At 42.0% G+C, this 26,887-nt stretch overlaps 2 protein-coding genes across 12 annotated transcripts in view; one reads left to right on the top strand and one right to left on the bottom strand.

Moving 5' to 3' along the window:
* Positions 1-26,887, bottom strand: part of LOC134542058 (fatty acyl-CoA reductase wat-like) — a 175,232-nt gene that overhangs the window by 129,684 nt on the left and 18,661 nt on the right. The gene's annotated exons all lie outside the window — the stretch shown is intronic.
* The window catches only part of LOC134542059 (putative fatty acyl-CoA reductase CG5065), a 72,356-nt gene that overhangs the window by 38,179 nt on the left and 7,290 nt on the right, over positions 1-26,887 (top strand). The window contains exons 5-7 of one of the 5 annotated variants that reach the window (XM_063385934.1): positions 6,050-6,239; positions 13,609-13,851; positions 16,156-16,413. The exons of 1 other annotated variant lie outside the window; for it this stretch is intronic. In XM_063385934.1, the coding sequence (XP_063242004.1) occupies positions 6,050-6,239; positions 13,609-13,851; positions 16,156-16,413 (691 nt within the window). Of the gene's footprint in view, positions 1-6,049; positions 6,240-13,608; positions 13,852-16,155; positions 16,414-26,887 lie in introns of those variants that run through there. 3 more of the 5 variants (XM_063385935.1, XM_063385936.1, XM_063385938.1) reach the window with 3 other exon arrangements.

Raw genomic sequence — 26,887 nt, 5'->3', positions numbered from 1 at the left:
GCAGCTAATATATATAATACCTTCTCACTCACACAGGCAGAAGAAAGAAATTTAACAGAGATCAAAACAAAATTTGATGCATATTTCTCTCCTAAATCGAACATAACCTACGAACGGTATATCTTCAACAAGATTGTGCAAATGGACAACCAGCCCTTTGACGATTTCCTGACTTCTGTCATAAATCAAGGGAAAAAATGTGACTTCCAGGAATTGACAAATAGCCTTTTGAGGGATAAAATAGTGGTGGGCATCTACAGGGATTCTGTACGTGAACGACTGCTAGCTGAAGAAAAGCTAACCTTTGACCAGGCAGTAAAAATTTGCAGAGCTGCAGAACTAACTAAACAGCAATTACTAACGATGAAGACGGATAATGCACCAGCAGTTGAAGCCATCCGCATGGACAGACATAGAAAAGGAAGGCCTTCATCAAGAGGAACAGAAAGGAATCGGTCACCACCGTTTGAGTGTTCCAGGTGCGGCACTTCCCATCAAAGGAGATCATGTCCGGCGTTTGGGAAGTCTTGCAGAAAATGCGAGAAACCAGGGCACTTTGCACACATGTGCAAGTCCAGGCAAGTTACAACACTCACAAGTGTGAATTCACAAGTAGAACAACAGCAGAACACTGGCCAATTAGAAGACTCGGAGGAAGTGTTTCTAGTGTCATGTTTGGCCAGGTCCGAAGCAGAGTTTGACTGGATGGAAACATTGACCCTACAAAATAAATACAAGGTAAACTTCAAGCTAGACACTAGCGCACAGTGCAATGTCATAACTGATTCCATTGCTCACAAATGTAAGCTGGAAATTGTCCCATCAAAAACCAATTGCCTCTTGTCCTTTAGTAAAGACGCAGTGGCAGTGCTGGGTGAAGCACACTCAACAGTAGTAACTAGCAGAAAGAGAGTAGCAGAGATCAAGTTTCTGATTGTCGAGAAAGGACACCAATGTGTACTTGGAAGGAAAACATGTGAAAGCTTACAGTTTGTTAAACGCATGGAAATTGTGGACACATGTGATGAATTATTTGATGGTATAGGGCGCTTGAAGGGTTTTGTTTACGATATAGACTTAGTAGACCAACCAAACCTCAAAGTACACCCAACTCGGAAAGTACCCTATCCTATAAGGGACAAGGTCAAAGAAGAGCTTGACAGTATGGTAAACAGCAACATCATCACACCCATTACTGAACCTACCCCGGCGGTCTCGCCCATGGTTGTTGTACGCAAGGAAGGTCAAGTTAGAATATGCATTGATCCCTCTGACATAAACAAAAACCTGAAAAGACGGCATTTCCCACTCCAGACGCTGGAGGAAATTGCAACTCGCTTAAATAAATCCAAATACTTTACACTATTAGATTGTAGAAAAGGATTCTGGCAAATACAAGTATCAGAAAGGACCTCTAAATACTTGACCTTTGCAACACCCTGGGGCCGATATGCTTGCAAACGCATGCCGTTTGGCCTAGCCTCAGCTCCAGAGGTATTTCAGCAAGTAATGACTCATCTCTTGCAAGACATTGAAGGTACAGAATGCTCAATGGATGATATCCTGATTCATGCCCCCACAAAGGAAAAACTGGAATCCCTTACAACGACCGTGATAGCCAAACTCAAAGACGCGGGGCTGAAGCTAAATGCCAGTAAATGCTGTTTCAATAAAGAGCAAGTCAAATTCCTGGGTCACATCATAAGCAGCCAAGGGCTCTCGCCAGACCCCGAAAAAGTGGAAGCAATCGAGCAAATAAAGAAACCCACAACAGTGCAAGAGTTACAGAGATTTCTTGGCATGGTGAACTACTTGTCCAAGTTCATACCAAAGGTGTCAGAAATATCGACACCCCTGCGACAGCTCTTGGAGAAAAATGTCGCTTGGTACTGGGGACAAGAGCAGGATAAAGCCTTCGAGACACTAAAAATCTGCCTCAAGAATCCCCCAGTATTAACATATTATGATCACCACAAACCAGTTACCTTATCAGTAGATGCAAGCAGCCACTCAGTAGCATCAGTTCTGATGCAAGAAGATCAGCCCATTGCCTATGCATCAAAGGCACTGACAAAGGCTCAGCTAAATTATAGCCAAATGGAAAAGGAAGCCCTGGCCATATTAACAGCATGTAAAAAATTTCACCAGTATATTTGGGGAAACACAAACCTACTAATTGAGACTGACCATAAACCTCTGGAGGCCATTTTCAAAAAACCACTCCTGGATGCGCCTGCCAGACTGCAAAGGATCCTGTTCGAGGTATTGCCATATCACCCCACAGTAACGTACAAAAGGGGAGCGCAATTGTACATAGCCGATGCATTAAGCAGAGACTGCCACAACATTCCAGAAACAGACAGTCCAACCTCTTTTGAAATCCACGTCTTACTGCCATTGTCAAAGGAGCGCACTATGGAGTTGCTAGAAGCCATTAACAATTGTGACGAACTAGTCACCTTACGGTCAACTATACTGAAGGGATGGCCGTCCAAACAGGAACTCCTACCAGAATGCCTGCGTAAATATTGGACTTATCGAGAAGATTTAGCAGTGTACAAGGACATAATTTTCAAAGGGATGCGCACCCTCATTCCAAGTAGCATGAAACCACTGGTGCTGTCACACTTACATCGTCCACATAAGAGCATCCTAGGTACCTTACAGCTCGCACGGGACCATGTGTTCTGGCCAGGAATGATGCAGGACATCACAGAATTTGTCCAAAAGTGTGCTACCTGCAACCGGTCACAACGGGACCCTCCTCAAGAATGCCTCAGTGCAGAACTCATCCCATCTCGTCCGTGGATGTTCGTGGCATCGGATCTATTTCAGATAAAGGGTGACAACTTCCTCGTCATAGCAGATAGTTATTCAGGCTACTTTGATTTTATACAGTTACGATCAACTACAAGTGATGCAGTTATCAAAGAACTGAAACGATGGTTTGCTCAACAGGGGATTCCAGACGAACTTAGAACAGATGGAGGCCCACAGTTCACCTCCTTTGAATTTGGAAAATTCCAAAAAGAGTGGAACTTCTCACACCGCATCTCTAGCCCCCATTTTCCCCGCTCGAATGGGTTAGCGGAGCGATACGTCCAAGAGGCAAAAAATTTATTGCGCAAATGCAGCATAGACAAGACAGACACAATGCTTGCCCTCTTGCACCACAGGAATACCCCTCGAGGAAGGCTTGGCTCTCCAGCCCAACGCCTCATGGGCCGCAGGACAAAAACGCTGCTTCCAACCAGTGAGAAGTTGCTGCTACCAGCACTAGTAAAAGGTGTTGCAAATAACCTCAAATTTTTACGACAAGCGGAAACACAAACGTTCAACAAAAACAAATCAAAGCCAACCACTCTTTTACCAGAAGACGAAGTCCTTTACCGGGAAGCACACAGGAATTGGGTTCCTGCAAAAATTGTTCAACCAGTACCAGAGGCACGCTCGTACATCATCGACACACCCACTGGTAGATATAGGAGAAACTCGTGGTTCATCAAACCCTCGGGTCCCTCCTCCGTGACTCTCAGCAACCACGTACATCGGAGAATGCCGCACATTCCAGGGGAAAATAGTAAGGACGAAGAGGAAGTGACACCACACCCAGCGGGCGAAGCAGCACAACCACGCACGTCTGATAGGACACTCTCAAGGAGCACTTCTCCAGACTTCCTGGGGTTCAAGGAAAACCTCCAGCATAGGAACCCTGCCGCGAACACCAGTTTCAGCCAAAGGAACACAAGCATGGATACACATATCCCCAAGATGACTCGCAGCGGAAGATACGTGATTCCTCCATCAAAAATGAACCTGTAATGTAAAGTAATACCAGCCTAGTGTACTGTGTATTTAGAAGTAGAATTAGTAATTGTCAGACTGTCAAGATAGCACTGGAATAGACTCGTTGGAAAAGGGAGGATGTCATGAATATAGACCATGTGTCAAGATGGCCGGCCTATGTAAACACAGTCAAGTAGTCGCTCGTGTTATTGTATGCATATTGTAGTCAGTTGACGAATAAATTAATTGCAAACAATCTCTCCGAATTGTCAACGTATTCATTTGCTAATGAATACAGAATTGTACAGACTCTACTGCAAAAACACACTTAGACTTTTTTAGTTTGAGGCCCGTCTTTTCCAATCGCTGCTCCACGCAAACCATGATGGCATGGTCTGTATGAAAGCAGTTGCCAGAAGCTATTTTTGGTGGCCCAAGCTGGATGCAGGAATCGAGGAAGCGGTAAGGGAATGTGTTAGGTGCCAAAGTTGTCACAACAATCCACCCAAGTTAAAGATGGTATCATGGCCAGCACCAGAGAAGCCATGGTCACGACTGCATATGGACTTTGCTGGACCGTTCCAAGGGATGATCTTTTTGATTGTTATTGATGCATACTCAAAGTGGCCAGAAGTTAAGCGTGTCAATAGTATGTCAGCTGCATCAGTTGTGCATGAATTACGGGACATATTCAGTTGCCATGGGCTGCCTGATGTGGTAGTAGCAGACAATGGCACAGCCTTCAGATCACAGGAAGTGGCATTATTCATGAAGAAAAATGGAATCCGGATGATGTTTTCACCTCCATATCATCCTTCAAGCAATGGCCAAGCTGAACGCAGTGTACAAACGGTGAAGCAGAAACTGAGGAAGTTAGTACAGGGTGATTGGAGAGTACGCTTGGCACGTATGTTGTTTTCATTACGCACAACCCCTTGTTTGGACAACTTAAAGACTCCAGCAGAGACGCTGATGAACCGGTGCCTGAAGACCATCTTGACAAAAATGCATCCGAGTGCACAAGAAGAAACTCAGGGAATCTCACGGGCCCACGAGACCAACACCTACCAGGCCCAGCAGTTTGTCTCTGGAGAGGCAATCTGGCTACGTAATTATTTGCAGGAGCCAAAGTGGGTTGCAGGATGCGTGATTGCAAGTGAAGGGCAGCTGATGTACAGAGTGCGGGACAAGCACGGCCATGAACATCGACGTCATGTTGACCAACTACGGCACCGTCTGGGCTAGAAAACAGGGGGACATTCAAATTTATGTCCGAGCGAAAGGACACGGCATGCCTCACGGCAACCACTAGGGTCACAGGAGACTGGTTCATTCTTGATGGGTGGTGTCCATGCCAGAGCACAGTTGCCTTCTGGGTTCCCACCACAGAGGGATGCAGAGGTGGTTGGAAATGAGTCTACAACTGTATCAAACCAGCAAGCAGTGGGAGGAAGTGCTCCATGTTCAAAGGACTCTTCTCCATTCCGAGGATTTGATTGTCATGAAGAATATTCTGCCCCTCCACGATGTTCCTCACGACAACGTCGACCCCCTGCGAAGCTTCGTGATTTTGTGACATCTTAAGAGGGGAGAGAATCTGTTATGTATTGACATAGTGGCAACACCGTGTTTATGTAGCACACTGTGGCAACACTGCAGCCAGTTGGTGTCTTGTGTTATGTGCGCAACAGTGATTAAGTAATGGCCGCCTACTAGGGTTACCTAAGAACAAAGTGTATCACGATTAGCTGGAACAATGTTATGAAAAGGACATTACAGGATGCTAACCACCCATTCACACTTTATTAAATTTTCGTCAAATTTTGTGGTTTTAAAAGGTCTGTCTGCATTTGGGGAACTCAGGAAAACAAGAATATAGAAGAAAAGTAATATGATTTTCAGGGAATTGTAGAACTGCTCTGCAAGTGCTCAGTGAATGGTTGAAGCAAGTTATTAAAAAAAAAAACTGTTTGGCACGTGGTAACTGTGCTATCCTTTTTTCTGAGCTGTCTTGGATCTAGTATGTGGTCCATACAGTGCTGTCCTCGTTCATGTTGTACCTTCAGTACGGCATCACAGCTGCATTACTGACTGAATTTTTTTTATTAAAATTGCCACACGTGTTTTGTTTGATTACAGTAAAAAAATAGAATAAATTATTAATTAAATCTGCAAAGTATGTAACGATACTAATGAAAATAGCACATTAAACAAAATCTTACTTTATGACAAAACAATAATGTCATTCTTAATTTGTTCACAGTTGTATCCACGATGAGAGAACCTTTCCCAGGATGGCTAGATAACCTCTACGGTCCAATTTCCATTGTATGTGGCACTGGCACGGGTGTGCTGAAGGTGATTCACTCCAATGAGAAACTTATATTGGACTTGGTTCCCGCAGATATCGTAACCAATTGCATCGTGTCAGTGGTTTCCACTATGGCCAAGCGGTAAAAACCAACTGAAGATATAAAATAGCTACTATATGCAGAATATAACAAATTGATTTCCAAACACTTTGGACTACATGCAGAGGCTAAGCCAAATATGTGATCCAGTACTAGTGCTTGATTATACTTCCTCTAGTGCTAGTTTTAGTCTTAACTTAATTTTGCAAGCGTGGGCGAAAGCAGTTTTTGTTAGTATAAAGCCACACTAGATGTGAAGAGGCAAAATTTTAATTGCTGACACACTGGTTTTTTTTCTACACACCCTATCTCACTTTTCACCACAAAAACCTTGTACAAAACAGAAAAGAAACATGTTTATCTAACCAAACATATTTTGTCTGCAACTAAAATAATTTGCAAATTAAGTTTTATAATGTCCTTTGTAGTATTATAATGGTTAGGAATGCATCAACACTAATGAAATTTTGGGCCTTACCTGAAAAAAATATGTGATTCAAACATTCAAAAAAATGTGTTTTCAGGTCTTACTAATTTTGGTTAATTTTTCCGATAATGTGTGTACTTGCTCAAAATAAGTTTTGAATGCAAATTTGTGCTACTATATGTCACTAAATGTGAGCTTGGTGTGGATCTTTTAGGTAAGGATGATTTGGGTTTCATTATCAGGAATTAGGTTTTCATGTGTTTTCAATGAGCTTTTCACATATTTTATTACAGTCCAGGAATAATGAGACACATTTTAGATACTTCGTTTGCATTTTCTATTCTGAATAACATTCCATTTTCACAGAAAAAAAGGTTGCTTTGCTTAATTTAGGCAACTTTTAAAGTGTATTATGATGTCCAATTAACTGTTTAATTGTGACACAAAAATGAAACATGATTGCTTTTCCAGCAGGAAAATTATTTTGTATTATCAAGAAACAATGTTCAAGGTGTTATTTTAATAACATTTTAATGTCCAGGCTACATAGTTATTAAAAGTACAGTGTTGTTTGAAACTCAAAGACACAAAAGTAGCTATCTATTTTTAATTTTCATTATGAAAAACACTTATGATTGTGTAGTGTATGTGTGCAATAGTTCTAGGTTAGCAGCCATGCCAAGAAGTGTGGAGGCCGGAAGTGCATATAGATTAGGTTGTTGTTGGTGCAGGACCGAATGGCCGATGTGTGTTAGGACGGGCAACCCGAATTGCAGCCCATCAGGCGAAGCACAATGAACAGACATAACAGTGGCGACGAGGATAATTTGTAGGTGTGCGGGTGAGAATAATAATACTGGAGCTGTAGCAAGTATGGCTACCATCGGAGCGATTGGGTAATTCGTAGCGGGTCGTGACACGTGGAAGTCATATCGAGAATGAATTCAGTTTTATTTCATTGCAAATAAAATTGAAACTGATGACGCAAAGTGTGCGGTGTTTTTTACAGTTTGTGGTTCAGAGCTTTATGACTTGGTCACGTGTTTAATCGCGCCTAACGGAACTGATGCGGTGCAACTGAGTGAAGTGTTTACAAAGCTCACGGCGCACTTTGAGCCGAAGCCCAGCGAGATCGTGGAGACCTACAAGTTTCTCAAACGAGATCAAAATGAGGGGGAAGGTATAGCAGTGTATGTAGCAAAGTTGAGACGTTTCAGTGCGCATTGTAACTTCCCGAATTTGGAAAGAATGTTACGGGACCGGCTGGTGTGTGGGGTGCGTGACAGGGCGGTACAGCATACTTTGTTGGCTAAGGATAAGCTCAGTTTCAAGGAGGCGGTCGACATTGCCATGGCGGCAGAGGCAGCAGGGAGGAATGTCTCGCAAGTAAGAAGTGATGCAAGCACAGAGGTAAGTCCACTTGATGGTGACCACAATGCAGTGCACGTCGTGGCAGGGAAAAGAGGTACAAACCGGAGCAAGCGTATGGAGCATTTAGTGCCAAAGACACAATTTCCAGAATTTCCCCTTAAGCAGCCATGTTGGCGATGTTCAGGGCCCCATTCAGCAGAATCGTTTAGGCATGTAACAACAGTATGCCGTTACTGTTCACGACGGGGTCACTTAGAAAGAGCATGCATAAAGAAAAAGAAGATAAACACAGACAGGAACATACAAAAAAAGACGGGAGCAACATTTCATAATAGTATGACACATGTGCTTTCTGATACGGCAATGGGCCTACAGGAGCAAGAGCAAGATGGCATGTTGGCAATGTATAGTTTGTACAACCTCCAGGAGTTGAAGACGAGAGCACCAATGGTTGTAAACCTGTGGCTTGATGGCCATAATCACAGCATGGAAGTTGATACGGGGCCCAGTTTTTCAGTCATCAGCTGGGAAACCTACAAGTTGGTGTGGCCGGAGCGGCCAGTCTTGGACAGATGTAACATTGCTTTGCGCACGTGGTCACAAGAACAGTTGACGGTAAAAGGGACTAAGAAGGTTGAGGTGAGAGTGAGCAGTGGCAGAAATGTGACGCTTCCCTTGTTGGTAGCTGTGGGTAATGGGCCCAGTTTATTGGGGAGAAATTGGTTTCAGCCTTTGGGTATTTCAGTTGAAGGTATATTCACAGTGGCAGAGGGCAGAGGGAACATGAATGAGGTTGATGTAAATGGGTCAAAGTCAGTGCAAGGTGAAAACAGGTGGGTCCGGGAACTACTATTACGATATCCTAGTGTGTTCGACAATGGTGATATGGGACAGTACAATGGTCCACCAGTAACTATCACCCTTCAAGACGAAGCCAAGCCTATTTAGGAAAAGTCGATCAGTGCCATTTGCGATCAGAGAAAACGTAGGAGTGGCAATTGACAAACTCGTGGCAAGAGGAGTTTATGAACCTGTCCCTTACTCTGCATGGGCAACCCCAATTGTGCCAATAATGAAGGCAGATGGGTCCATACAAATTTGTGCAGACTACAAGGGTACAGTAAACACTGTATGCAGGACAGAGATCTATCCCATGCCGACGATCAACGAAGCACTGGCATCATTGGCAGGAGGAAAATACTTCACAAAATTAGATTTAGAGGAGGCCTATCTTCAGGTACGAGTTGACGACTCAACAGCGGATTTGCTAACAGTCAACACGATTAAGGGCCTGTTTAGGGTTCATAGGTTGCAGTTTGGAGTGAGTAGTGGCCCAGCAGTATTTCAAAGATTGATGGAAACCCTATTAGCCGGGATAAGTGGTGTTGTGGTACTACTGGATGATGTGTTGATAGCGGGTCCAAATGAAGAGGAACATTGGGCTAGAGTAACAGAGGTGGTCTCTCGAATTGAAAAAGCTGGATTGCGATTAAAGAAAGCTAAATGTGTGTTTGCATCAACAGTAGTAAACTTTTTGGGATACAAGATAGATGCTGATGGTATTCACCCAACGCAAGACAAAGTGAAAGCTATTTCCAATGTGCCAGAGCCCTGTAGTGTAAAAGAACTACAGCCATTTTTAGGGTTACTGAATTTTTATGAGAGATTTTTGGGAAACAAGGCAAATGTACTGGAGCCACTACACCGGCTCCTCGAAAAGAATGCTGCGTGGGAGTGGGGAGAACAACATGTTAGTGCATTTACCAAGGCCAAGGAGCTCTTACAGGCAGACAGTGTATTGGTGCATTACGATCCTTCACGGCCTTTGGTGCTAACCTGCGATGCATCACAATATGGAGTTGGTGCAGTTTTGGCACATGTCATGGACAATGGAGAGGAACAGCCAGTAGCATTTGGATCTCGCACATTACAGAAATGTGAACATAACTATGCTCAAATCGATAAAGAAGCTTTGGCCATGATATTTGGGGTGACGAAATTTCGGCAGTATTTGGCAGGCAGGTCCTTTACAGTTATAACAGACCACAAACCATTACTGCGATTGTTAGATCCACGGCGCCAGACTCCAGATATTTTGTCACCGCGTATGCTACGCTGGAGCTTGCTGTTAGGCATGTACGACTATACAATCACATACCGGCTGGGGGTGCAGATTGGACATGCAGATGCCTTAAGTAGGGTTACTCAATCTCGACAAGACCGGCCCATTCCAAGAGTGGCAGAAGTACTTATGTTGGAGGAAATGCCAGAAGCACCCTTAGATGCTCATGCAGTAGCACAGACCACAATGGAAGATCCAGTCCTCAAACAGGTCAAACAGTTTGTGTTACAGGGCTGGCCTCAGGAGTTACCACAGGAGCAATTTCGACCGTATTGGAATAGAAGGGTGGAAATCACAGTTTATCGAGACTGTTTGCTGTGGGGAATACGGGTGGTAATTCCACACAAATTACGAGCAGATCTGCTACTAAGGTTACATGCATCACATGATGGTGTAGTGCGATCTAAGGCTGTAGCAAGGAGTTACTTCTGGTGGCCGAAAATTGACAGTGAAATAGAGCATGTTGTCAGTATCTGCCAGAACTGTCAGTCAGAACGGAGAACCCCGGCAAACACACATGTAGCTTGGAGTGTGCCTTAGAAACCATGGTCTCGTCTGCACGTGGATTTTGCTGGCCCGTTTCAAGGGAAAACATTCCTTATTGTGATGGACGCGTTTTCGAAATGGCCGGAGGTGAAGCTGGTGCCAACAGTATCATCAGCAGCCGTGGTACGGGAGCTGCGAGGCATCTTTAGCACCCATGGAATCCCGGACATGATGGTTTCAGATAATGGAACGACCATTACATAGGGTGAAATGAAGGCATTCTTGCAAAGGAACGGCATCACCTTCCGTTACGCACCTCCATATCATCCAGCAAGTAATGGGCTAGCAGAACGGACGGTCCAGACGGTCAAGGATAAGCTGAGGAAGTTAAAATCAGGGGATTGGAGTACTAGACTACAGTAGTACTACAGAAGAATGTTATTTGCGGTGCGCACAACTCCCAGTACGGTGACAGGGAAAACACCAGCAGAGCTCTTAATGGGCCATACACTGCGTACATGTTTCGACAAGTTGTCTCCCCATTCATTAGGTCAAGAGATGGATGGGGGAGCCAGGGAGAAGTGGGTTAATGTTGGACGCTACTTCCGAGAAGGTGACTCGGTACTAATTCGCAGCTATGTTACCGGCCCTAAGTGGGTCCCAGGGGTTGTGTTGCGGAGGGAAGGCCCAGTGACTTACCAGGTTCAAGAGGACAGAGGACTGATGACCAGACGACATATTGACCAGTTACTGTGGCGCACTTCAGTCAGGGGTGCATCCAGAAGCAGCAGAGGTTGTAGCAGGCCTGGACAAGACGGAACCCTAGGGTTGGCGATAAAGCCACCCTTACAACAAGAAGCCCAGCTGGTCTCGCAAGGAGACAGTGCGGAGCCTTTTTTGGGTTTTGCATTGAATGATCAAAAGCATCCAAGAGAGGGAGTTTTTCCCAGCAGGCCGTGGGCAAGGGACCGGCAGAGCCATTCACAAGCCGTCATACAGGGGGCTTCTACACCCCGTGAACAGGACCAGGGGTGGTGGGGGCCTCCAGCAGACGAACTGCACAGGAGTCTGCAGTTCACCCTCAGGGTGTTCCTGTCTCAAGGGAACAGGATCCGGGGCTGGGAACGGCACCAGTGGCAGCGAAGCAGATGTCATCACGTGTCAGAGAGAAGCCAAAGAAATATGACTATGTTCTGTGTCTACAGAAGGAACCGAAATTTTAATGTAGTAGGGTGAATGATTCTTAAAGGGAAGGAGTGTAGTGTATGTGTGCAATAGTTCTAGGTTAGCAGCCATGCCAAGAAGTGTGGAGGCCGGAAGTGCATATAGATTAGGTTGTTGTTGTTGGTGCAGGACCGAATGGCCGATGTGTGTTAGGACAGGCAACCCGAATTGCAGCCCATCAGGCGAAGCACAATGAACAGACATAACAGATTGTGAAGGAACAACATAAGAGTTTATTATTATTTCCATAATACATATAAAAATCCTACATGTGAAACACTATGAAACAGCCATGCATTTATTTGGGTACAACACAGTACTAAATTTTTGATTTTTATTTCTAGTAACACATATGTCGAAATGCCATAATCCTCCCACATTAGACTTGACTTCTTAAAAATTAACTCTTGGAGACTTGATTTATGTAGCCTAACCAATCATACAAATCCATGATTTTCATGCCATTTTTAAGTTAAACTACTATAAAAATTAGGTATCAAGGCTAATGTTATTGTTTGTATCTATACATGTGGTTGTTTATCAAATTACAAACTGTAGACTATGACAAAATACTTATGCCATATTGTGTTATTTTATTTTATAAAAAAAATCATGCCACATAATGCATTAATGCATATAATTGGTGAACACTATATCTAAATAAGCAATTTTAAAGTCCTAAACCTCAAATGATCAAAACAAGTACCTACATCAATTCAACCAAAATCAACAACTCATCAGTCGTTTGACGAAACACACTGACTTAATATTAATTTATGGTGGTCAAACGCAGACTAGATACCTACAGTTGGACCACCTTACTAGTGGACACCAGTGCTGATTTAAGTGAACATACAGCAGGCATATTTAGTGTCAGTGAGACCTCTCACTAGTCAAGTGCTAGTGACTTCTACTTAGTGACTGCAAACAGTGGCGGTGCATAAGACTGGCACTCGTTCTCTAGGAATGGCCTAATTATCACATAGTAATTTTTAAAATATTATAAGTGGTAAAGGTTTTAAGCTGCATTGGCTGAAGTCATATATTTGTTGGAAAAATTTAAGCATATGTATTTAGTTGTTAATGATTTTCCAACACTTTTTTAAAACATTGAGTAAGTTTCATTCATACATTCAGGAAAATCTATGGATATCTGTAAATAAAGAAGACTTTTGTTTTTATTATTATATTGATTAGTTTAGTCACTATATATAGGAAGATATAATAGTTTCTAGAATAATGTATAGTTTTTGAATGGCAAGATTGCATTTTCTGAAACATGAAACAAATATGTGACAAGGTTTCGAGTAAACTTATCCCTCAAATTATGACTCTCAATTTCTTATAAAATAGTTTAAAATCCATGTCGAAACATTTTGTATAGGTACTTCATGTACAATGACTGGATTTCATTCATGTATTCATAATTCTTGGCCTCAATATGTTATTTCCCTTTTAAATTAGATAAGTAATTTTATTATTTTATGCATTCAGGTGGTCATCTCTTAACATAGGATTTGTGGCAAACTTGACAGCTATCCAAGCCAGTACCAATGGTCTATGTATCCTTCACCCAGTTATAAATAACTTATTGTGATTGTCAGTTACTGTAAACAAACATCACCTATTGCTTTGCAAGTGAGATTTGGGAAATGGACACCACGGGTGCTACTTTTGAGAACTGTCAAATTTGAGACATGTTGCATGACTGACTATCTTAAATTCATTTTAAAAAAATACCTTTAGCAAGGATTTATTTTTGTGTTTTGTTGCCACCACAGCTCAAATGATGGCATCAAAATTTTTAATATAGGAACGTCAGATAAGAATCCTCTTATGTTACGGAGAATGAAAGAAACTATGCTGGAACACGTACATAAATTTCCTCTCTTCAGAAAAATCTGGTATCCATTTCTGATAGTAATCACCAGCTTCAAGTTATACACAGTCCTTACGCTCCTTCTGCATGAATTGCCAGGATGTCTCATAGATCTCGCCCTTAGAGTGAAGGGTAAGCCGCCAATGTAAGTACACATACTTTTAAAATTTTTAGCACGTTTGTTTTATTGTAAGTTTTGCTGTATTACTGAACTTGACACATAACTCAAATTGCTTGAATTTTGTTTAACAAGTGCTTCAGATACAGTTTTTCATGTTAAAAGTTTAAAAGTATAAAAATTTAGAGACTGCAAACAGCACAGGGTCCTTCTGATTGTGAAATATAAACAATTTCGTTTTGACAGCATCTCAGCTAATGAATCTATGAGTAGTTTTTAACGTCTCGACAACCATTAGACAAACTTGCAATAATATTACAGTATCTACATTTACATGTTCAATAAAGAAAAATAAATGTAATTCAGTCAATGAAACAATAGGGTATTGTTGTAAGCAAACAAGAACACGATGTGTGTGTGTGTGTGTGTGTGTATTTACGTCCTGCCGCCTTCTGCCGTACTGACTAGCTTAAATTGTGGACCTGTGAGCTAGTCCACAGGTAGAACACAAATGTTCACTCAGGGCGGGGCATCGCCATGTCGCCTGGCTGACGGCAGGTGCTGACCAGGCAGAAATACCCCCGGCTGTTATCGCAACCAGGGATGCTATACTATATGGTTTTTATCTTTTGAAGACAAAAATACGGTAGATCTGGTAAGAGTACTTTTATTCCCATATTACCCTCGTACATGGTTGTACTACTGACGTAGCTTGCGTTATATCCAGAGCCTTGACTAGACGCGGCATGTCTGAATGCCACAGGCTCGCTGCCTTGAATTGCAAACATGGTACATGACTTGGTACACGAGCCTGTTGTGATACACACCAGGCTGGACATACATAAATTGCCCTACACATAATCACCAGTGATTATTCCCCCAAATAGTCACGCATTAATAAAGATCACCTACACGTGAGTAACATTTACGTATTACACTGTAAAAAGTTAGTGTTGGGGCCATGACAAATTTGGATGTCTTTTGGGCGGAATTGAAGGCAGCCCCCGAAAGTCCTTGAGCTGTATCATCTCATCAGTCCTCATTGTCTCTACTGACCCCTGTCAAAAGACGTCACCCCCTAGTTCACTGAACTTACTAATAATCGTAGGATTTTAATGATGCTCGCCCATCCATTCAGTTCGGTGTACACTGTAAAAAAATAATTTTTAATTGTAAATGGAACAGAAATATTCATATAAACATACAAATATTTGTAAATTTGTACATTTACAAGAAAACAACTGTATCACTACAAAAATAGTGTTCGTAGTAATACTGAGTTTGGATTATTTCTTACCCGGACATTTATGGTTTGTGTTGTTCCCGTACCTCCAATAGTTAAAGTTACTTGCAAACTGTTCCCTGAATAGCTTTCCAGTATTAACTGCACATATCATAAGCATGATGAAACAAAATAAAGTCCAATTATTGAATATTTAGTAATCTTTTCCATGGTTAAAAAAATTTATGATTTAATGAAACATCAATTAAAATATACAATTATGTGCCATTTTTGGTAAGTAATACTCATTTTTAAATCGCCTAACCAACGGCCCTGTGCGGCGAAGCTGAGAACATCTTGACAATTAAAGTCTGTTAAGTGAGGTCTAGGCCACTGTGTGGACGTGACTAGACCTGACGAAAGGTGAAGGCGAACTGGGCGATCCATGGTCTCTATGGTTCCCGCCATAATGTGCCATGTGCATATGAATAAGTCAAGCCATGTTTTCAGCCTAAACACGATAGGTCATTATTAGTTATTAATTAGTTAAAGTTTGTCCTGGTAAAAAAATTGCCTTGTAATTACTTGTTAATTAATATAACAACTTTATGAAATGTGAAAACACCGATCAATTGCTGCTCGTGTGACAATCCCTAAACTGGCCGTGGCAGCCATTCATAGCATTGCACTCGCTGCACTATGTTACGCTGAGGGCATATTCTGTTCGTTTACCACGATGCAGATGCTGCAGCAAGGCGCTGATGTGCCATAGCAGGCAGTGCTGATTGAAGGAGCACCGATGGGTGTATGAGCACAATTTTAATGAAAAACTTAAATTCAGAAATACCTTTGCTTTCAATATTATGATTCAGGTAACCACTGCTATCCTTGAATTTTGTAATTCAAAAGGTATACCATACCATACAACAGGCATACAGCAATGCTGCTAAAGCATAGTGAAGCCTTGTTCTAACTCTTTTTTATGCTTATAATATATGTTATTTACAATGTGATTAATATATATAATTATACGTGAGATTTTCTTAAGAGGGTTTTACTGTATATCTTAAATCATAAATCAGCATGAAAATGGTACTTTTCCCCCCCAGGTTACTGAACGTATACATAAGAATAAGGAAATATACTAATATCGTAAATCAAATACCTACTAAAGAAGTTATAGTTATCAGCAATAACACAATAACTCTATATGATAGCCTTGGTTCTAAAGACAGAGATACATTCTTTTTTGATACAAGGAAGATTAATTGGGAAAATTTTCTACAAACAGCAAGTCTTGAATCAAGGAAGTACGTTCTAAATGAGAATTCGGATAATATGGAAGCAGCAAGGGCCCACAATCGAAAGTAAGTTGTGCAAATTTTAATTACTATAATGGGTAGATCTTGAACCCTGCCTTTTCTGCCATCTGTTCCTGGCTTTGAGTGCTAGATATTTGCTCTTGAATTGTATAATGGCAAAATCATTTACCCATGTGGGCTTAAGTTTTAGCATAGCTATAGGTAAAGTACCGTAACTTTCGTCCAAAAAGCAACTCAGCTGGAGATAAGCCTGACTCCAGTGGTGAGCATCTGTAAGAGAAAAGATGAAGATTCTGGTCTTCTTAAATTGACAAAATACGTTTAGCAACATCTACAGCCTTCTCCAACTCCACCGTTTGACTGTGGGAATCCTGGACTTGATGTTCTAATACTGAAGCCATACTCTGTAGCAAACTTCTCGAACTCACTTGACGTACAGAGTCCCACCCTTTCTTCTATCAACTTCCGAAATGCCATGTCTGGCAATTTTTTCAATTCAATCCCAAAAATTTACAAGGTCTGTCAGGAAGTGGTATAACCTGCAATGTTTCAGCGCTTTGTCTCCTGCTTTCTATGAACTGATGACAGCACTCAACCAGCTGCTGTACATCAGTCAATATGTCAGGCTATCACACTGACTCAGTTGACTATTCATGTGACCTTCTTGTATTTGCTCCAGCATCTTTGGGGATGAAAACCATAGTTCTTTTCATGATGAGTCCTTTGTTAAGTCCTCTGAACGACCAGCATGTAGAGTTCTTGTGACCAAACCCATAAAGGATATTTACCTTCAGTTGCTGGCATTCGGGATCTCTGTCTTGGGCATCTTTAATAGCTACCTAGTGAATACCTGAAAATGGAAACTCTGCTGTTACATTTTGTACAAACAAATCTTCTTCCAGGATACTTTTTACCCTCATTACCAGTTTCTCAATACTATGGGCCCGCGAGAGTGCATCTTATACGTAGAACTCTCTTCCTGGTACATGTTGTGTGTATATATGTGAGGGCCTACCGGTGTTGCGTTTTATCTGATTGCGGAATTAGTGGGCGCCACCATGTGAGTGGGCACGTGGACCCGACTGGAAACTCTTACTCAGGGCGTCACGTGACCCGTGTGCGGCGAGATATTGGCCCTCCTGACTCCGGCGTTGACACCTGTACCTGTACCTAGCCCGCTCTTAGCGTCGGGCACGCTCCTACCTAATCGCAGTGGGCTCTTAAGGCGTCCCACACGCCGCTGACCGAAGGAAGGACCCACGTGGCCCCCAAACACAAAAACACTTGACTCGTTTAAATTGGTTTATTTAGACTTTACACACCCTCTTACACTCCTCTCTTTACACGGTTGAAACGCCCGAGGCACGAATTGGTATAGATTGGGGATGCGAACCACACACGTGGCCGCCCCAAGCTTTTACGTAGAGTGAATGCTAAAAACTCCTGGGAGTATAAAAACTATTTAAAACACAACCCCACCAACCGAGAGAGGCCCCGAGGATACTAATAAAGCGGTTTAGATTAATTAAATATACAGAACTACCTATCAGTGAATCAACGTTGAGGTCCCCGGGGTGTCTGCAGAGACGTCCACCCTCGGCCGGCTGAAGGAGACTGGGCGAGCCAAGGCTTGCGGCGGGAAACATGGCGTCCTTCGCGCCGAACACAATTACCATTATCATTTGTAAGACTGCGTTCCCCGGGTTATTAGAAAGAATAACATGAACCTCTTACAAAATGAATACATACATACCCACGACCAGACTTTTTGTAATAACTACTTGTACATAGAAAACAGTTTAAATAAAGTTTTATATTAGTTCCGTCGTCGCCCGCTAGGGAGTGTCATTGACCATGCTTGCACTTACTTTACTAAAATTATCTAATTAAGAAATCAAAAGAACACTCACTCGGCTGACCTGCCATAACATTACTTAGGGGTTAAAAGAAAAAGGCTTACAATATTAATTTAGGTGTTTTAGTGGTACGGAGCACTGAAACTAAGCGCCCTCTTGCGGCAGTTCGTGGCGCGCAATTCAAATACACACACGACTACGTACGTATCGGTATAAATGCCAGGCAGGATAGGGATGGGGAGGGAAACAGAGGATGACCAGGCTCATGGGGTGAAGCCCCGGCTGTCATATGAAACACATCAACCACATCCATAACTTTTGCAGTCTCGCTGTCAACTCTTCCAGTGTTTTAAATTCCAATTAATTTACCAAACATTTATGGTTCATAAGAATGAGAACTTTAGTACGTAGCTAATACATATTCCTGAAATTTTTAACAATCCCATGTGATGACCAATGCTTCCTTTTCAATTTGTGCTTAGTTTCTGTTTCACTTTCTTGATGTGTACATGATTGCCTTCAACTGGTTTTCTTGTTGTTGTTGTTGTTGTTGTTGTTGTTGTTGTTGTTGTTGTAGGACTGTACCCAAGGCCACATTATGATGCATTAGAAAAAATTCTGACTGGAACATTATGCGTATAGATGGCTAGTGTCTGCTGCTGTGTCAGTGCTTGCTTAATGTTTCCATGGATTTGTTTTTATTATTTTGCTTTACCCCATATCAATTCATTGCCTTTCTGCAGCAGAGCTCTCAGTAGATAAATTTTTCCAACAAGTTAGGGATAAACTTCCTAAAGTAATTTGCCATGCCCAGAATATGCCTTAGCTCTGTTACATTTTCAGAGTCTGGCATAATTCTCTTAGTTTTTTTTTTTATCCAGATTAGGTTCCACAGTCTCTTCACCAATAATATAGCCTATAAATTTTGTTGAGATGTGTAAATTATTATCTGGCTATGTTTTTGTTCATTATAGTACAATATGCAACTGTGAATTTTTTCCTTCGTGCAAGTTGGTAGTTGTGTGTGCTGTATGTATCTGTGCAACATGTCGGGTGTATGAGATCGGAGATGAATAAAACAGACCTTTATATCCATTTGCATCGCTTCTAATTTCATATCCATAACAAGGGTTATGGGCCCAGTAGGCAAATGGATATAGTACAACAAAAAAGTGCTTACGTGAGTTCGGGAAAAACATTTTTCGGTTCGCGAAGTGCGCGATGTATGGCCGGTTAACCTCACACGCTGAAAACGTGTTACGATCACAATGAGCACTCCGGGTCCGGGATTGCCGATGGTTGAGAAATTAATCGGCAGGGAGAATTTATCAACATGGAAATTCGCCATGAAGGCGTATCTGGTTCACGACGACCTGTGGGATGTCATCGAGACAGCGCCGGATACCGCCAAGGTCGACGACTCGTGGAAGAAGAAGGACAGAAAGGCCCACTCGCGCATCATTCTTTTTGTTGGTAAAACAAATTACTCCCATATCCGTGACACGAAAACGGCTGCGGAAGCGTGGAAGCCACTGGAGAGTGCATTTGAAGACTCTGGCCTAACAAGGCGTGTTGGTTTGCTCAGAAGTTAGGTTACCACAAATCTGGAGAAGTGCAAATCTGTTGATGATTACTGCGACAAGATCATAACAACCGCTTTCAAATTGAATGAAATGAAGTTCAATGTGAGCGAAGAATGGGTAGGGACCTTGCTTTTGGCTGGTTTGCCAGACCAGTATAAGCCAATGATTATGGCCCTTGAGAATTCTGGGACACCCATCACCGGAGACTCCATAAAAGTGAAGCTTCTTCAAGACATCAAGAGTGAAGATTGGGGTCAAAGTGAAGACAGTGCTTTGTATGCTAAAAGACAGCCTCAAAAGATTTTAAGATGTTATAAGTGTAATAGACCTAACCACATTGCTAAGTTTTGTCACCAAAAATCAGAAAGGAACCCAAGCAAAAAATGGGATTCTAAGAAGGAAGAAACAGCAAAAAAAGGGAGCGGTGATTATAGGAAAGCATTCTTAGCGGCAAGTTGCAAACAAGAACACAGCACAGAGATGTGGTATCTGGACTCGTGTGCCTCTACGCACATTGTCAATGACGTAAGCAAAATGTATGATGTTAAACCCACTAGTAGCACAATTTTAGCAGCAGATGGGTCAGACTTGGTTGCAGATGTTTCGGGAAGTGTGGACCTGAAGTTCTTAAATGGTGTAGAAACAGTAGCCGTGGAGGTAGGAAATGTTTTACACATACCTAATTCAACTGTCAATTTACTGTCAGTGAGCAAAATAGTAAGTAAGGGCCACACAGTAACCTTCAACAAAGAAGGAGGTTATGTGCATGATGATAGGACTGGTGAGCTAGTTTCCACAGCTCATTTGAAAAATGGGATTTATTGCATGAACACACCAGAAACCCGACAATGTTTCTACACGGAAGAGAAAGGTTTGTTGTGGCATCGCAGATTGGGCCACTTGAATCGTAAAGGGATGCTGAAACTTTCCAAGATTTCTGAGGGGTTAGGTGAAGATATTGTGGTAAAGGACCCTTGTGAAGTTTGTGTGATGGGGAAGCAATCTCGCTTGCCCTTCAAACTCAGCAAGAAATCCTCAGAAAATATCCTGGACCTTGTACATTCAGACATGTGCGGACCCATGGAGACATCATCGGTTAGTGGACGCAGGTACTTTCTTACGTTTATCGATGATCACTCGCGAATGGTATATGTCTATTTTCTAAGAGACAAGTCAGAAGTTACGAAGGTCTTCAAAGATTTCAAAGCCATGGTGGAGAAGCAGACAGGCCGCAAAATAAAAAAGCTGAGATCGGACAATGGCAGAGAGTACGTGAACAAAGAGATGAAGGGTTTCCTATCTTCTGAAGGTATCATTCATCAACTCACTGTTAGGTACAGCCCACAGCAAAATGGTGTGGCCGAGAGAGCCAACAGAACACTGGTTGAAAAGGCTCGGACTATGTTATTTGATGCAGGCCTCCAGAAGAACTACTGGGCAGAAGCAGTCTCTACAGCAGCATACCTGATGAATCGTTCCCCCTCAGCAACTCTGGGAGACATAACGCCTTACGAAGCCTGGCATGGCAGAAGGCCATCTTTGTCGCACCTCAGAATATTTGGGTGTGAAGCTATGGTGCATATTCCGAAGGCACTAAGGAAGAAGTGGGACTCCAAGTCAGTAAAACTAATTTTTGTTGGGTACTGCAATGCAACGAAAGGTTACCGTTTTCTCGACCCTAAGACCAACAACATCACCGTCAGCCGAGATGTAACCTTCCTTGAGTACGGAAGTGAGAAAAGTAAACCAACCCCTACAAATGAGAAACAGGCAGAAGCCCCCGCGGTGGAAGTTACTCAGGAAAACGAGGAAAGCTCAACCCCTTCGTATGACGGTGGCACGTCAGAACATGACCCTGACGAAGAGCCATTCTTGGGATTTGAGGATCGACCTGAAGAAAAGGAACAGGAGGCGTCAGAGGGTCCTCGACGTTCTACACGACATCCCAAACCCAAGGTCTGGCCTGATCACGAAACTTATTACAGTGAAGTTGCAAGTTCGGCTGATGGCTTGATCAACATTGATGATGCATTGCAAGGAAAGGACTCAAAGCAGTGGAAGAGGGCCGTCGAGGTGGAATTTTCATCGCTGGAGAAAAACAGTGCATTTGAGGAAGTGGATCTACCGAAAGGCGCTAAGTTATTGAAAACGAAATGGGTTCTAAAAGTAAAAACCGGCAGCAATGGGGAACCAGATACATATAAAGCTCGACTGGTGGTGAAAGGATGTAGCCAAGTCCATGGGATTGAATACGACGAAACCTATTCTCCTGTTGTTAGGTATCCTTCCATTAGATACCTGCTGTCGATGGCAGTAAAAGGAAATTTAGAAGTGGACCATATGGATGTAAACACTGCATATCTGTATGGAGATCTCCAGGAAGAGCTGTATGTAGTCCCTCCAAAAAATTTACCTTGTCTTCAGATGCAAAGGTGTGGAAATTAAAGAAAGCAATCTATGGGCTCAAACAAGCTGGGAGAAATTGGAACAAAAAGGTTGATGAAGTACTGTCAAGCCTGAAGTTTGTTCGATCAAATGCAGACCCTTGTGTGTACAACTTCAGGGATGGTGCCAACTTTGTTGTTATAGCGCTCTATGTTGATGACATGTTGTTCTTCTCCAATGACAGGGAGGTCATGAACAAAAAAAAAGAAGTCGCTACAAAAATACTTTGACATGAAAGATCTTGGCAGTGTCAGCCATTGCCTTAGTATGACCATCACCAGGAATCGAGAGGAAGGCAAGCTCTGGGTGTCCCAAGGGGAATACGCCAACAGGATTTTGGAGAGGTTCGGTATGAGCGAGGCCAAACCTGTCTCCACCCCCCTTGACCCTGGACTGGACTTCGAGACTGAAGGTGAGAAAAACTTTGATATTAGCGTTCCATATCAAGAGGCCATTGGGAGTCTTTTATATCTTTCGCAGATCACCAGGCCCGATATTGCTTTTGCTGTCAACCTCTTGAGTAGGTTCAACAACAATTATAAAAGTGTGCATTGGCAAGGTGTCAAAAGAGTGCTAAGATATATAAAAGGCACCGTGGGCTACAAATTGGAATATACCAAAGAGGGTGGAAGTGACATAAGTGTCTTCTGTGATGCAGATTGGGGGAACAAAATAAATGACAGATGCTCGGTGACAGGTTGTGTATTCAAACTGTCTGGAGGCTTAATTTCTTGGTTCAGCAAGAAGCAAAAGACTGTTGCTCTTTCTACGTGTGAAGCGGAATACATGGCACTGTCATTCACAGTGCAAGAACTGTTGTGGCTCAGACAGCTAATGTTGGATATTGACCCTAACAGTGTTCCAAAATCACTTCCCGTTTATTGTGACAATAAGGGTGCCATTCAACTGGCAAAGAATTCTGCAACAAATGCTAAATCCAAACATATTGATGTCAGATATCATTTTTTAAGGGAACATGTTGAGTCAGGGACTATCAGTGTCAAGTACTTACCTTCTGAGAATATGTTGGCTGATGCTCTTACAAAGCCTCTGAACAGGACAAAACATGAGTCATGTGTAAAACGGTTTGGACTTGTGCTGTAATCATTTTTTCTCAGTTGGCAAGTTCATGCAATGACGTGTGTGTGAATTTTTTTGTAGATATTAATTTAAGGGATGGTGTTGAGATGTGTAAATTATTATCTGGCTATGTTTTTGTTCATTATAGTACAATATGCAACTGTGAATTTTTTCCTTCGTGCAAGTTGGTAGTTGTGTGTGCTGTATGTATCTGTGCAACATGTCGGGTGTATGAGATCGGAGATGAATAAAACAGACCTTTATATCCATTTGCATCGCTTCTAATTTCATATCCATAACAAATTTGACTGACAATACGTTAGACAGACACTTAGATTTATTGAGGGTAACACCTTCTTATGGTACCATAGACAAGAAATATTGTCTGCGTGATTTACAATGCCCTCCAATTTATGTAGTATTTCTTGCATTCTGCATTGGTAGTGCTCTGGCTCTACAATGATACAAACAGGCAAAGGATTGAAATAGAATCATTAAAATGATGTTAAGAATGTTGTCAGGAGTGCACTATTCTTTGCCTTTAGTAGCATCTAGCTTTGTGAACACTTTGGCTTCCCTTAAATGTGATAATTCAACCACGGCAGGAAGCTGAAGCCTTTCTCGGCATACAAACCTATTCAATTCGGTAAAGTCAACACAAGTTCTGATGGAGCCATCTGTTTTAGGCACCACTACCATTGGTGCACATAAATCTGTAGGTTTCTCAATGGGTGTATTACCCTTATTCAACCATTTACCCTTATTCAACCATTTTACTTAGTTCCCTCCTAACCTTTTCACTCAGGGGTAAGGCAGTTTGTCATGGTGCAGTATTTTCATAGAGTTGTGATGTCTCTGCTAAACTTATTTTGCATTCTTTTCTAACCTTTCCTTCTTCTGCAAATATCTTTGGGAATCTATAAAAAAACTGTACTTGGCCCTTGCTCCATCACTTCTGCATGTGCTCTGTTGTCCTTCATAGTGATGAACACAGAGTTCTTGTCTTACCAGAAGTGGAATTTGCTGATCTTCAACCACATGTATCTCTCGTTCAAGTTGTTGTTCATTGAATTCCAGGATTGTTTTTTGCCACCCCAACTACTTTAATCACTCCATTTCCTGCACCAAACCATTTCTAATGTGTTTTATCCAGTCTATTCTTTGGCACTCACTTATCCCTTTCCCAATGACTGTGACATCAGCTCCAGCATCTACTTCAAACTTAATCCCCACTTCTCCAACAAACAACTGCACAAACCATGGCTCTGAACAAACTTCCAAAGCACTTACCCCACCCATATAATAGTCACACCACACATCACCAGTTATGCCCAATTCTTGTACTTATGCAGTCATATACCATTCATAATGACATTTTTAAATTACATTTCAGGCACTTAACCTTATCTGCTGGGCACTGAAACCATGGATGAGATGGTGTTATGCCGCATTTTGTGCACCTGCTGCAGGGGCGCAACAACAGGAGGGGGCAAGGGTATTTTTCCCCCCCTCTGAAACCTTGAAGTGGGGGCAAACGGGGGCAAAGAAAGTGCTGTGTAATCAATTTGTAGATAATAAAACTGCTTAAATAGCACCATTTTCCACCTTGAAATACAAATTTCCCCGGGGGAGGACCCCCGGACCCCCCGCTTCAATAGGGGGGATCGATGATTCTTTATAAAAAGGTATATTGCCCCTTTGGAAATTTAATTGTTGCGCCCCTGACCTGCTGTGTACATTTTATCCTGATAGTTGACGATGAGGCCCACTCTGTTTTCATGCATTGCAGTATGTGATCTTGTCTTACGATTTCTCGCGGTTGCCAATGAAAATCCGTTTTACTGTTTTGAACCGCATCAATGAATTTTCTTAACTGCCTGCTCAGCTTTTCAATGTACTATCCATCTTTAGTGCCTCTGATAATCTGTCGTCCGCCGCTCCAATAACCAATACATCTGTGAAAAGTTTCTCTTTTAAGTTTTGCAGTTTGTATGTCTCTGCTACCTTCAATATGTAATTAACGAATGCATCAGTGCCTTCCCATTCTTGCTGTCTGCGTTTAAAAACTTTGCCCGTTCGTAAATACCTAATGTTTTTATTGACAGAAAATAAGGAGTTGAACCTACGTTTCACAGTTGTGTATTTTTTTGTTTGCTCATCTTTCAAAGGAAATGATGCCAGCATGTCGCCTGCCTCAGGTCTCATAAAAACAAAGCAACATGTTGAATTGTGCTTCTTCTAATTTTCCTTGTATATCCAATGTGATGCGCAACCTTTCAAATCAATGTATCCACTTTCTCCATTTGGATGGTGTGTGAAAATAAAACTTTTTTGGTGGCACAATTTGAAACTGCACCGCTTTCACCTTTGAGAAGACCATGTCGACACCGTCACTGTTTATCATTACACCTTTAACCGTATAGTAAATTCTGCAGGTGATGAAATTTCATCCCTCCCGTATTGTGCTTTTGTTAAAGCTGTGACAGTGGATCGAAACACCTCTGACACCATGTAGATTTTTAATACACACCATTTTCCACCATCATAGTTCTCTTGTTTACTGCTTATTCCCCCCACAGGCCAGACAACCTGGTCTGTCCAATATCCCTACACTACAGTTCACAACTGTCAACATCCACATCATCCAATGGAACCAGCCTGTACATATCACCAACCAATCTGCATTCACCACATCATAAGCTTAAATAGCATTTTCACAAGCCTAGTAACATGTAGCCATGCTCGAGCAAAGTAAAACTGTTACATTGTTGGAAATTTAAAAAAAAAAATACGTACCACTATCATGTTTAACAAATTACACCAAACTGGTGCTAGTGTGACATTTCCACCATAGACTCTCAAGACCTATGGTACGCATTGACTAGCAAATTCCTTGTTTCCCCTACCAAACCCTCCAGAGAGCTACATGTTGCTCTGAACATGTGCCGGTCGAGTGTCTGCAGTGCATTTAAGAGCTTATGAGCTCTGCCTCCCTCTCATTTGTTTAATTCACTCTGTATATTAGGGTTTGTAACGTGAGTGGCATGGGGCGAATCATGGTAGTTGTGTAAGTATCTGTTCTATAAGTGTGTCATCAACATTGAGATGGCTATGCTATGGAGTCAAACATGACTTCATTATTTTTATTTTGTTTCATTCATTCCTCCATCATTAAAATTCATGTTTGGTGTTAATATTAATTTACTTTGGGTGTTTTATTTTTATTTTTTGCTACATGTTAGTTATTATTATTAAAAGCTATGATTAGTCTCATCTGCTCATGTTTGTTCATGAAGTCCATTTCTGCTGTCAAGATATTTTCCCTGGTGCAGAAAACAATTTTTGACCTTTGTTTGCTCTTGCAACTGACAACCGTAATGTTGACTGAGAAGTTGCATCATCATAAATCCTGATGAAGAGTTTGTAGTGTCACATAAGTGAGTACAAATACTTAACATTTACACAACAATAATTGGTATCAGGAAGTTGAAACATCCAAGCTCATGTCTGTCAATGGCTTAGCAATACTATCTGTCAAAATTACGAGAATTTGTC

Source organism: Bacillus rossius (genome assembly GCF_032445375.1).
Source record: "Bacillus rossius redtenbacheri isolate Brsri chromosome 4 unlocalized genomic scaffold, Brsri_v3 Brsri_v3_scf4_2, whole genome shotgun sequence".
Taxonomy (NCBI): domain Eukaryota; kingdom Metazoa; phylum Arthropoda; class Insecta; order Phasmatodea; family Bacillidae; genus Bacillus; species Bacillus rossius.
This window is presented reverse-complemented; position numbering and strand designations above follow the sequence as displayed.